Source organism: Podarcis bocagei (assembly GCF_964188305.1).
Source record: "Podarcis bocagei genome assembly, chromosome: 1".
In the NCBI taxonomy this organism is placed as follows: domain Eukaryota; kingdom Metazoa; phylum Chordata; class Lepidosauria; order Squamata; family Lacertidae; genus Podarcis; species Podarcis bocagei.
This window is the reverse complement of record NC_138125.1, coordinates 85,454,587-85,465,561: the sequence shown is the minus strand read 5'-3', so window position 1 is coordinate 85,465,561 and position 10,975 is coordinate 85,454,587. Positions and strand designations below refer to the sequence as shown.

Genomic DNA, 10,975 nt, shown 5'->3' with positions numbered 1-10,975 from the left:
GAACACGCTATTATATCCTTCTCTCGACCTGCTGCCCTACAGATATTTTAGACTTCAAAGAGTGGAGGAATCTGGTTGTGGACTACAACTCCCATCATCCCTGACCGTTGGCTAGGCCTGACAGGAACAGGAGCCCTACAGCATCTGAAGGGCTACAGGTTCCCCATCCCTGGACTGCAAATTCCATCAACTCCAGGCAGCAAAGCCAATGTTTAGGGAAGATGGGAATTGTAGTCTAATGACATCTGGAGGGCACCAGGTTGGGAAAGACTGCTCTCTGACATTTGGCAGGCTTTGTTCTCCTGAGTCATACCTGGTGAGGTTTCTAAATTAGCACAGGCAGAAATGCTGTGCTTCTGAGGGAGGAAATGAGGCAATATTTACCCACCGCTGTGCCTTTGTGAAGTTTAGCTGGCAAAGGATAGATCTGCATTTGTAAAGTCCGTTTCAGGTGGGAGGTCCCTTTGGAGCCTATTGGGATCTTAAAATAAAACCAATTAATATCTACCCAAGGGAGAGCTCCATACACAAAAGGAAAAGAGCAACCTCTCTCCTGGGGTTTTTACACCATCTGTCTTCCCACCAGATGCCAGCAAGAGGCAATGGGGAAAACAGACATGAAACGTCCCCCTAATAGGTGCCAAACCCCCACAGGGAAAGGAGGGAAAATAACTCCACACACACATGTGGAGAGTGTTAAATAACTAATCAAAAGCTCTGTGAGGTGGCCACAGGCCACAAAGGGAAAGCCAATATGGCTTCTGGGCAGGATGTCTGGTGCCTCAAGGTTGTTGGCGAAGAGAAGAGTTGGTCTCCAGGCCTTGTTAAAGCCATCATCTGTAGGAAGAGGCAAGGAATTGCCTTCTGACCTTAGATTTATGCCCCCCTTTCTGTAGACACTCAGCTCAGTCCCCCACCCACTCCAAAGAATTATGGGAACTGTAGTTTCCTATGGGTGCTTGGAATTGTAGCTCTGTGAGAGTTCCCAAGATCCTTTGAGGGGAAAATGTTCTTTAAATGTACGGTGTGTTCGCAGTCTAAGAATCCGAGTCAGCAATGAGAAGCTGCTTCCCTGGCATATCTTGTTTATTCCCAGTCTATTCCCCCGGTCTCAATTTCCGTGTCTCTGTGTGTCCCTGTTTGCCTCCTCGTTTTCTGCCCCTGTCTGTCTCCTAGATCTCCAGCCGCCCCCGTCTGCCTGATTCTGCTTTCCCACTCCCTCCAGGATACGTGCCCCCCCCATCTCTGGGATTCCGTGGGTGCGCTTTTTATTCCATCCTCTGTTGCTTCACCCTTCTTCTTCTTCTCTCCCCCCACCCCCATCAGCTCAGTGGGGTCTGCAGCCAGCTCTCCTGTTGCTCAGAGATGAGGAGGCAGTTGCTAAGAGACAGTGAAACGTCAGTACCTGGCCCTCAAGGGGAAAAGGAGGGGGGGTGGCGGGAGAGGGAGAAGGAGGGAAGAGGAGGTGGGGAAAGACCTGGCTGAAATCAGAGAGAGAGAGAGAGAGAGAGAGAGAGAGAGAGAGCGCAACAGTAGCTGCAATTCAATGAGAAGACTGTCAGAATCTCTGTCTTTTAGAGGTGCAGATGAAAGAAAGGATGAAAGGAAGCAAGAAGCACAGTTGAATGGGAAGGAACCAGCACAGGAGTCCGCAGCACCAGAGCTGAGCTGAGCTCCAACCAAAAAACAGCCACCCTCTGCTCAGAGTAAGTGTCTCCATTGAACAAAATAAAATTGATGATGTGACGGGGGAGAAACGAAGAGGGGGTGCCTGTGTGCTGTGCGTCTGTGGGAAAACTAAGGCTGCCTTGTGTGAGCAGGGTGTGTCCAGCGGGTGAGGATGGAGGGTGCATTTGACAATGGGGTGTCATGGAGAAGAGGCAATGGGTAGAAAGAGGACATGGCAAGGATGAGTGGGGAGAGGGCAAATAGGATGTGAGCTCTGCAGGGCATCCAGGTCATTCTTGCTGGAGGAGGAGGAGACAACAGAAAGAGATAGAGAGAGGGGAGAATGGCAGTGGAGAAGGAAGAAAGCTTTGGAAGGAGAGGGATGTGGGAAGAGAGAGGCAAGAATGGAAGCGTGGTCCAAGTTAGGGAAGAGCCTCTAGGAAGTCATGTGCAGAGACTCAGGGATGAAGGAGAGGAATGGTGAGGGATGCAGGGAAATCTGAAACGCAGGCCTAGTTCTCCCAACAGAATAAAATTCAAGTGGTGTGTTTGTGTGGAGGCCCAAAGCTACTCCACAGCTAATGGTGGAGGAAGGAGCTATGAGTTGCCTCTCAGCAGACCTCTGTGGATGAAAGGGTGGTGCCCCGCAGCTGAGCCTGGACTAGGAAAAGAGAATGTGGGTCATCTTGACTGAAGGACAATGACCAGTTTGTGTGAAACCCAGGGGAGAGCAAAAGTAGGAGTTAGCTGCAGAGATGAGATTTGTAAGGACTTCCCCAAAGTTGAATCTAGTATTTTAATCTGATCGCTTTCGCTTTTTTTTTAACATGAATTTACTCCTTTGCCAAATGAGCCATGCCAAAGCTCTCCCCCACCGCTTTTCTTCTCTGCACAAAAGTCTATGGCTGAAACATCAGAAACACACAGAGGAGGAAGCTGTGTGGAGTCCCCAGAAATATGTCAGATCAGAAATGAGGGGCTGCTGTTGCGGCTTGTGAAAAATGCATGGTGGCTGATACTGTAAAGCAAGGTGAAGGAAGAGGTGAACTATAGTGAAGGCAACCACAAGAAGTATATGAAAGGGGTGGGGAACTGTGGTTCTAGCAGCATCAGGGGGAAGCATGCAAGCTGATCAATACCATGGTTGCTGTGCCTTTGATCCTCATTGCGTTTTCATTGGCAGGTTGCACAGTTAGAGTCTTGTTGCTGCCTGCTGAGAAAGAAGACCAGGCTTAAAGGACAGCATCACAACCTCTTGCCCTTGGCCTTTGGGATCCTGTAGCCATTGTCACACATGGCTTCCACATCAGCACTTCAAAGTCAGAGACACCATGAATCCATGCAGCTATGGGATTCTGTGGCTCTTTGGTAGTTCCAAACTGAGCAATGACGGCCAACCTTCTTCCCAGAGAAGAGAAACCACAGACTCCTAAGTGGCTTGTGTCCAGCCATTGTTCCTCCTCACCTTTCCAAGAGGACCCCGCCTACACCAGGACAGCAGCACATGGGAAATTAAGCAAGGGGAGCCGTTGAACCCTGCAAAGGTCACATTTTGTTTATAAATGCTCCTGTCAAAGGACACCTCAGTGACTCCAGAAGAAGACCATTTCAATGCTCGACAAGTGGAGTCACTGGAAACAACATTTATGGGCCTGATTATATATTTTTTCTGGAGTGACAGAAAACTTCTCTGAGAGGCCTATGTCTCCAACTAACACAAGGTAAAAAAAAAAGGAACACATTGTCTCTTAATTCAAGCTCAAGATATGTAATGCTCAACAAACATGGGTAAAAACCACCAGCTTTATTTACACAGATTATCTCCATAGACCAAGGTGGTCACATGTGCATGTATGCAGGTAAATGTATTTCTTTCCTCTTCTTCATCCTCTTACAGTAAAAAGTTTTTTTGGCAGCTAAATAAAACTACCAGAAATCATCAGCTTCTGGCCCATTTACAGCCCTTTTTTGGCACATTGTTCTCCCATAGGTGCCTCAAGAGCAGGACAAATAGGGGTTCAATGTCCTCCCATCCTCCCAGTCAGAATGTAGCAGGCTTTCTGTATTGGTGGCTCCCATTTGCTGGGCTGCATCCCTGCCCACTGCTCTCCCCATCCTGATTGGCCTTCCCTCTGCCATGTAGCCTCTAGCTTGCCAAAATGAACGCCCACTGTGTCCAGCTGGGAGGAGAGCAGCTTGCACCCCACTGCTGCCCTGCCATGATACTGACCCCTTTCCTTGTGGCAGTGGTGGTGGTCTTTGCCAGTGCCGTCACCGGCTGCCCAGTCCTGTGCACATGCCGCAGCCAGGTTGTGGATTGCAGTGGGCTTCGGCTCTTTTCGGTGCCACCAGACCTTCCGTTGGACACCAGGAACCTGAGCCTGGCTCACAACCGCATCGCTACCATTCCTCCCGGATACCTGACCTGCTATTCCGAGCTGAGGGTGTTGGACTTGCGGAACAACTCCCTGGTTGAGTTGCCCGCTGGACTCTTTTTGACATCCAAGCGCCTCTCCCACTTGGACTTGAGCTACAACAACTTGACTCACGTGGTGGCTGACATGTTCCAAGAGGCCTACAACCTGGTGCACATTGACTTGAGCCACAATCCCTGGCTGAGGAAGGTGCACCCCCAGGCTTTCCGAGGCTTGGTCCAACTGCGTGACCTTGATCTCAGCTATGGGGGCCTATCTTTCCTCAGCCTTGAAGTCCTGGAGGGTCTCACAGGCCTGGTGACTCTTCAGATTGGAGGCAATCCCTGGGTGTGTGGTTGCACCATGGAGCCACTGCTGAAGTGGTTGAGAAATAGGATCCAGCGATGCATGTCAGGTAGGTGAAATTACATGGCAGTCCAGTTGTTAGCTTCACCTTGGGGGTTCTGTCATTCTGTTCCCTATTACACAACACATTGTGAACTTCTGGGTAAAATGTTGGGTCTCTGTCTCAGCTTGAAATAAAAGCAGCAGTTCTCTCAGAGCTGCTAAGAAGGGCATTTTTGGATCATGGGATTTGAATCCTGTGCCTTGAGAAAGGCATTCTGCATTTCCCTACCTGATTTAGACCTGCTATGCTAGGAAACAGTCTGTTTTACACATTTTCCTAGGGATTATAAACCACACAATGCAAAAAAAAGTTTAGAGACAGTTGTAAGTTTCCCCAACCATGCAGCATTTGTGTGTGTGAATTTATTAGATTTTGGTACTTTGCTGCATCTGTAGTTGCAGTTCGCGAAAACTGCTATACAGAAATTCAAATAAAGGACAGCTTGTACTTGGTTAACTAAACAGGTCACTACTCTCTTCCAAATGGCCTGTTAAAGTTACTAATCAGAATTGCTCTACTAGAACTATTAGGCAGAGCAGGGAGGTGCTCTCCTTCTCCTAGAATATGAGTCAGGGTAAGAATATCTGGCCACTTCAGGGCTGAGCAGAAATTGCCTCTGAAACAAACAAGGCTTGTTCACACTTCAGCTTGTCCCATGCCTAGAAAGCATGAGTCCAAATGGTTTTCCACTAGAACCACCCTTTCTAGGCATAGGTCTGAGCAGTTTCCCCATTGCCCCTCTCCTTTCCCAGGGAAAACCTGTTCTTTGGCTTTAAATCAGAACCAACAACAGTCCATGGAAAACCCCTTTGCTCCAACTGAACATTAAAGAGCACCATGGGAAGAGCAAGAGGAAGTGTGGATAAGCCTTGACTGAGGGAAGCAGGGTTTTTCTTTCTCCTACTCTTTTCTGACTGTCTGGGTGATAGCTTTGTAACATGTGGCAGCAAAGTACTCTCACAGAGTCAGGACAGTCTAAGAAGTGTGGATTACAAACATAGTCACTGGTCAGCACTGTGAGGGGACAAGGGATTCCCTAGTTTCGCCGCTCAGGACTTTGGGACATGGAAGCTGGAAAAGAGCCCCCCTGGACCTTGCATGCATGCAGAGTCCTGGGGTTTGGGGTTGTTACTCGGGGGAGTCTCCCATGACATCTAATGGCATCGCCAGATGGAGTAGAGGCAGGCAGAAAATGCCGGGAAGCTCTGCCTCAGCCAGTTCCCATTGCCTAAGTTTGGGGCCTAGTTTATCCACACACATCTGCCTCGCTTTTTTATTATTTATGGGACAAAGGTGGGGCAAAGAAGCAGGTGCAGCATGGTGGCTGCTAAAAAGTCCTGTGGCAGCTCTAACTGCATACACACAAAGGCCTGAACCTCATCACACACAACCCGACTCTTCACATCCACTGATTTCCAAGAGCACAGTGAGGATCACCTCCCGATGTGGCTAGAGGCAACAGCTGACTGGCCCTCTGTGAGGTTAGATCCAGGGTGGATAAAAATCAATAATTTTTAAAAAAATCAGATTTTAAAAAATTTAAATCAGATTTTTTTTTATTTAAATTGGATTTATTTTATTTTTTAATTTGATTTTTAAAATAAAATGCTTTTTGGAGGAAAAATCTTTCTGAAGATAGTTTTCTACTCAGTCTAAGCCTTTAAAAAAAATGTTTAATCACATCAGTTAACAAACATGGATGCATATGCTATAATGTTATTGTTTTAGCTAAATAAATAAACAATAAATTGTTTAAGTTGTTATTAAGGAAATAAATGATTATACCAGCAAGGATGAGTCTTTCTGTAAAAAAAATGATTTAAATCAAGTCTTACTGACTCGTGATTTAAATCATGATTTAAATTGATTTGATTTACGGTAAATCAAATCCACCCTGGTTAGATCCATTGCACAGAGAGTTTTTAAGGAGCAAAGAGACAGATGAATGAGCCCTTTGGTACCTGGAGGCTGGCAGTGGCAATGCTCCCTTCACCATATAATTGGAGGCCACTGACAACCAGATTTCCACACAATGATGCCACCATGTGCGGAGCTGCCTAGTGACTGCCACCATGCTGCAAATGGCCTTCCAGAAGCACACCAAGGCTTTCTCCTCATTAAAGCCGAGATTTTGTCAGAGCTAGATGGGAATGAGATGTGCTGTACAAGCTGCCCTTGTGACGTGCCGTCACGCTGCTCTGCTCTCCCTGCGTCCTTGTAGTGACAGATCCCCAGCTCACATTGGGAATCATAAATCAGCATCCTCTCCCACTCTCCATTGATTTTTTTCTCCCCTCCCTGACATTAGTCCTTTCCTGACCTTCTTGCTTATCTCACGAGCTGCAAGCGAGGGAACATGGAGACAGGAAATCCTGCCCTTGTGGAGCCAGAAGAAGGCAGTCCTGCTTTAGCAATCATTCTCATCTCCTTGGAGCATCAATTCTATTTACATTTCCCAGCCATCTCTGTGACTGATGTATAGCAGACAATGACGGAGAAGGGTGCCATCCATCTCCAGCTTTGGCAGTGATGCACGGGGTGGCTGTTGGTTTTCTGATTTGGTGCCCTCATCCAATTTATGTGTCGTGATGTCTTCTTAGCAAACATAAGTGGAGAGGAAGATTATCTGTCTTGTGCACCTTCTTCTAGTTTCTTAAGATGGCAAGTCTAAACTTCCCAGTGAGTTTTCATTAGTGCTTAACATTCAGGTAGTGGTTACCCTCTGCAAAGCTCGGTTCCGCTAGTCCAAACTGACTCTTTACTGCTGAATCAGAGCAAACGTCAGTTGGCTTTTTCAAGGATTGACAAATTGCCTGCAGACAGCATAGGCGCAGGCAGGCAGATGGAGCCTGAGAAAGTTCTGACAAAGTCCCTTCTTGGGCTCCACCTATCTGCACCTTTGAGGAAGCCCCACACCAGAGTTGTATTGTGGGGTGGGAGACTTCCTGTCCCCCAGCTGAGCAGTTCAGTGAAGCCTCTCTGCCCCTCTGACTCTCCTGAGCTGGGCAATATATCTTGGTTTCCCTAAAGTGGGGAGGAAGAAGCAGCTGAGAAACATTCCAGACATTGTAATATGTCAGTATATTGCAGCGCAGTCATACCTTGGATCTCAAACGCCTTAGCTCCCTAATAAATCGGCCCCCCGGATGATGGAAACTCAGAAGTGAGTGTTCCGGTTTTTGAATCTTCTTTAGGAAGCCGAATGTCTGACAGGGCTTCCAAGGCTTCCGATTGGCTGCAGGAGCTTCCTGCAGCCAATCAGAAGCCATGCTTTGGTTTCCGAACATTTTGGAAGTCAAACGGACTTCCAGAATGGATTCTGTTCTACTTTCAAGGAACAGCTGTATTTAGCTGCTGAAAACCAGATATCGCCCAGCCCTACTCCCCACCAGATACACACATGTAGGACCAATCTACACTGGTGAGTTATAATGTTATAAATGTGTTATAAAATATGACACCAGGGGAAGCTGTACAGCAGTCAATGGAAAATTGCATTGAGAGCTATATAACAGTTTTTCCTAGTGTTTTTTTAGATCAGTGTAGATCCAGTCGTAGTCTCCCTGAACAAAGATACATTGTATATCAGGGAGTATATCAGCGTGCAGTCCTTCTCCCTGGCATTCTAGTTGTCTATGAGCAAGGAGGATTTTGCTTTTGTTATGCTTTTTCCTGATGGGGGAGCATTCAGAAATGAGACACACACACCTCCCCCGTCTGGCATGTTATAAGCCATGAAAAAAAAGCTTCACAGTGTGATTCTACTGCAGGTGTAAATTGGTTTTCTTGCAGCAGCTTTCTCCAACCTGGTGCTCTCTGAAAGTTTTGTATTATGGCTTCCTAGCATCCTCAACCAGAACAGAGGTCACTAAGATGCAGAAGGCTGTCTTATAGTCTGTGTTACAAATTAGAATGAGATGTGGGTAGAGATCATAGACTGGTGATGGGGTAGAAGAAAGAAAATTGAAGAATGGTTAAGGTGAGCCCAGTTGTTATTTCTTGAAAGCATCTACCTAATTTAATCTGGTGTGTGATACAATCCCTAATAGTTATGTTCTACTTCCCTTGTCAGGGGCAAAAATGAATGCTTCTGAATACCAGTTAATAATCATAATAATAAGCATCAGTAATAAGGGGGGCTGGGAGTATCTTCAGGGGTAGAGAGGAAGAGGCACTTGCACACATATGGGGTGGAATAGCAAACAACACTGAAACTAGGGTATTAAAAAGAGACTAAAGTAGCTGTTTGTATCTGTCAGGGGGTAATGTGAATTGAGAGGTTACTGTGCATAACAACCACTCATTGTGCACATTTACCAGACCTCATGGAAAATGTGCATTTAATCTCTCCATGAATGGATAGTTGTACACAATTCCTGGTCAATGTACATAATCTCCTGTAGGTCTTGGAGAGTGTGCATATATTGACTGAATTTTGCACAATCTCTGGCTGTTGTTGTTGTTCCTCTCATTGTGCATAATCTCCCAACAGACCTTGGGGATAGCTGTGTTTTGATTTACCTATTGTTTCAGGAATTCCACACTGAATTCATCCTGCATCCCTAATTACAGCTAGAAGTCTGGGTGTTCCTAGAACATATCTTGTCATGAAAATGTTTGAGAATTTATTGCCACCTGCCTCTTGGTTCTGAAGAGCCATTGGTAGAGCATCTGCTTTGCATTCTTTGCACGTAGGACTATGATTGTCCCCTGCCTCACGAAACCCTGGAGAACTGTTGCCTGTCAGTTTTGACATCATGGAACTAGATGGGTCAAGGATCTAATTTCCTATCTTCCTGTAGGCAGCTTCCTATAATATCTGATGAGACCAGAGAGGCATGGGTTGGGAAAGGAGGAGAAATGGCCCTCTTCTCTGGGTGTTGCTCTGTGTTTGTGGGTGCTGGCATGACCCTCTTGGTTCTTGTTGCAGATACTGAGTTGGCGGAGTGCCGGGAGCCACCCGAAGTGGAAGGAGCCCCTTTGTTTTCACTGACGGAGGAGAGCTTCAAGGCCTGCCACCTGACCTTGACACTGGATGACTATCTCTTCATTGCCTTTGTGGGCTTTGTCGTCTCCATTGCTTCTGTGGCCACCAATTTCCTGCTGGGCATCACTGCCAATTGCTGCCACCGCTGGAGCAAGGCGAGTGAGGATGAAGAGATGTAGCCACACGGCCTGCTCCTTCCTGCTGCTCCTGCGCCACCCACTGCCAGGGGGGAGCCAAGGGCTATCAAGTTCAGGGAAAGCGAAGTGACTTGTCTTTTCCCTGGTGTGCCATTTCCTTGGGCCTACCCCCCAACCACCAACCCCTGTACAACAGCAGCAGATTGCTGCTCACCAATCTTTCTGAGGGCTCATTCAGACTTCCTTTCATGCTGTGCTTCTAGGCACAATCCACACTTGAAAGAGCTGTGTCCAAGTGCTCCCACCACTGAAAACCCACTCTGAACCAGAGCAAATGGCAATCTGCGGAAAATCTGTATTGCCAATTCAGGCAACCAACCAACCGAGTTCTCCAGCCTTTGCTTGAAGAGCAGATTTTCAGGGGGGGGGGAGTGCTTGGACATGGCACTCTAAAGTGCAGACCTATGCCGAGAAAGTACAGGGTGAAAGGTAAGTGTGACTGAGCCCTTACTAGGTACAGGGGATGGGGCCAGCCAGGGTAGGGAGATTGAAGTGTGCCTTGTACAATCCTCTTCGCACTGGAAACAGCCAGCAAGCCATGTCCTGGAAAATAACCGAAAGACATTGATAGACACTCAAACCATTCACCATCCTTTGCTTTCCTCATCTCTCATGCCTTGTTGCACCTTTCTCAGTCAATGCCTTGAATGCACGGCTGTAGCATAAACACACTTTTGCACATGCACATCACACTGACTGGCCTGGGAAAATCAAAGGTTTCCTCTTTGGAGGTCTGAAGCGCTCTGTTTCTCGAACCATCCCATCCCATCATTGCATACATTCTTTCCCAAGCATGAAAGAACTGTGTTTTTAAAACCATTCTTAACAAGTCCCAGTGGCCCAGTCTCTCAATCTATTCTTATTTGCAGCAGTGCCATCAAGCTCCCCAAGCAGATTTTGGAGACCCCAAAAAATATGAGGGCCAGAGAACCCACCTCAGATAAAACTACTTTCCAGTCCAACTGCTAATCATTTAGCATAGATGGTGCTACGATTTATACAAGTGTCTCCTGCTTTTGTGACTGGCTCCTTGAAAGCTGTACTGTATATGGCTTTTGGGTTAGGTGGCCTTTCGTGGAGTCCTTCCCCTGAGAAGAATCTCCCTCTATAGGTGGCCCACAGAGAATCACTATATCACAGGAGGGAAAACCTTAAAACAAGTTCCCTTGCCAGTAGTGTTTAGCTCAGAAGGGAGGAGACAGTGCACAGTCTAGCCAAGTTGGTCTGAAGTGTACATGGCTGAGGTTAGACCAAGGCTACAGACCAGAGCCGATTATATTGGCAGACTCCCTTTGAAATT

General features: G+C 47.0%; 1 protein-coding gene across 1 annotated transcript; it reads left to right on the top strand.

The window, feature by feature from the left end:
• The first annotated feature begins 1,283 nt into the window (after window positions 1–1,283).
• LRRC55 (leucine rich repeat containing 55) lies at window positions 1,284–10,637 on the top strand. Its single transcript, XM_081169953.1, has 3 exons — window positions 1,284–1,706; window positions 2,852–4,497; window positions 9,422–10,637. Exons 2-3 carry the CDS (start codon window positions 3,828–3,830, stop codon window positions 9,655–9,657), a joined length of 906 nt encoding a protein of 301 aa, XP_081026079.1. The 5' UTR covers window positions 1,284–1,706; window positions 2,852–3,827; the 3' UTR covers window positions 9,658–10,637.
• The last annotated feature ends 338 nt before the right edge of the window (window positions 10,638–10,975 follow it).

Coding starts and splice junctions, on each gene's coding strand:
- LRRC55 (XM_081169953.1), top strand. CDS start 3,828: ATGAACGCCCACTGTGTCCAGCTGGGAGGAGAGCAGCTTGCACCCCAC. Junction 4,498..9,421: donor GATCCAGCGATGCATGTCAG/GTAGGTGAAATT, acceptor TTCTTGTTGCAG/ATACTGAGTTGGCGGAGTGC.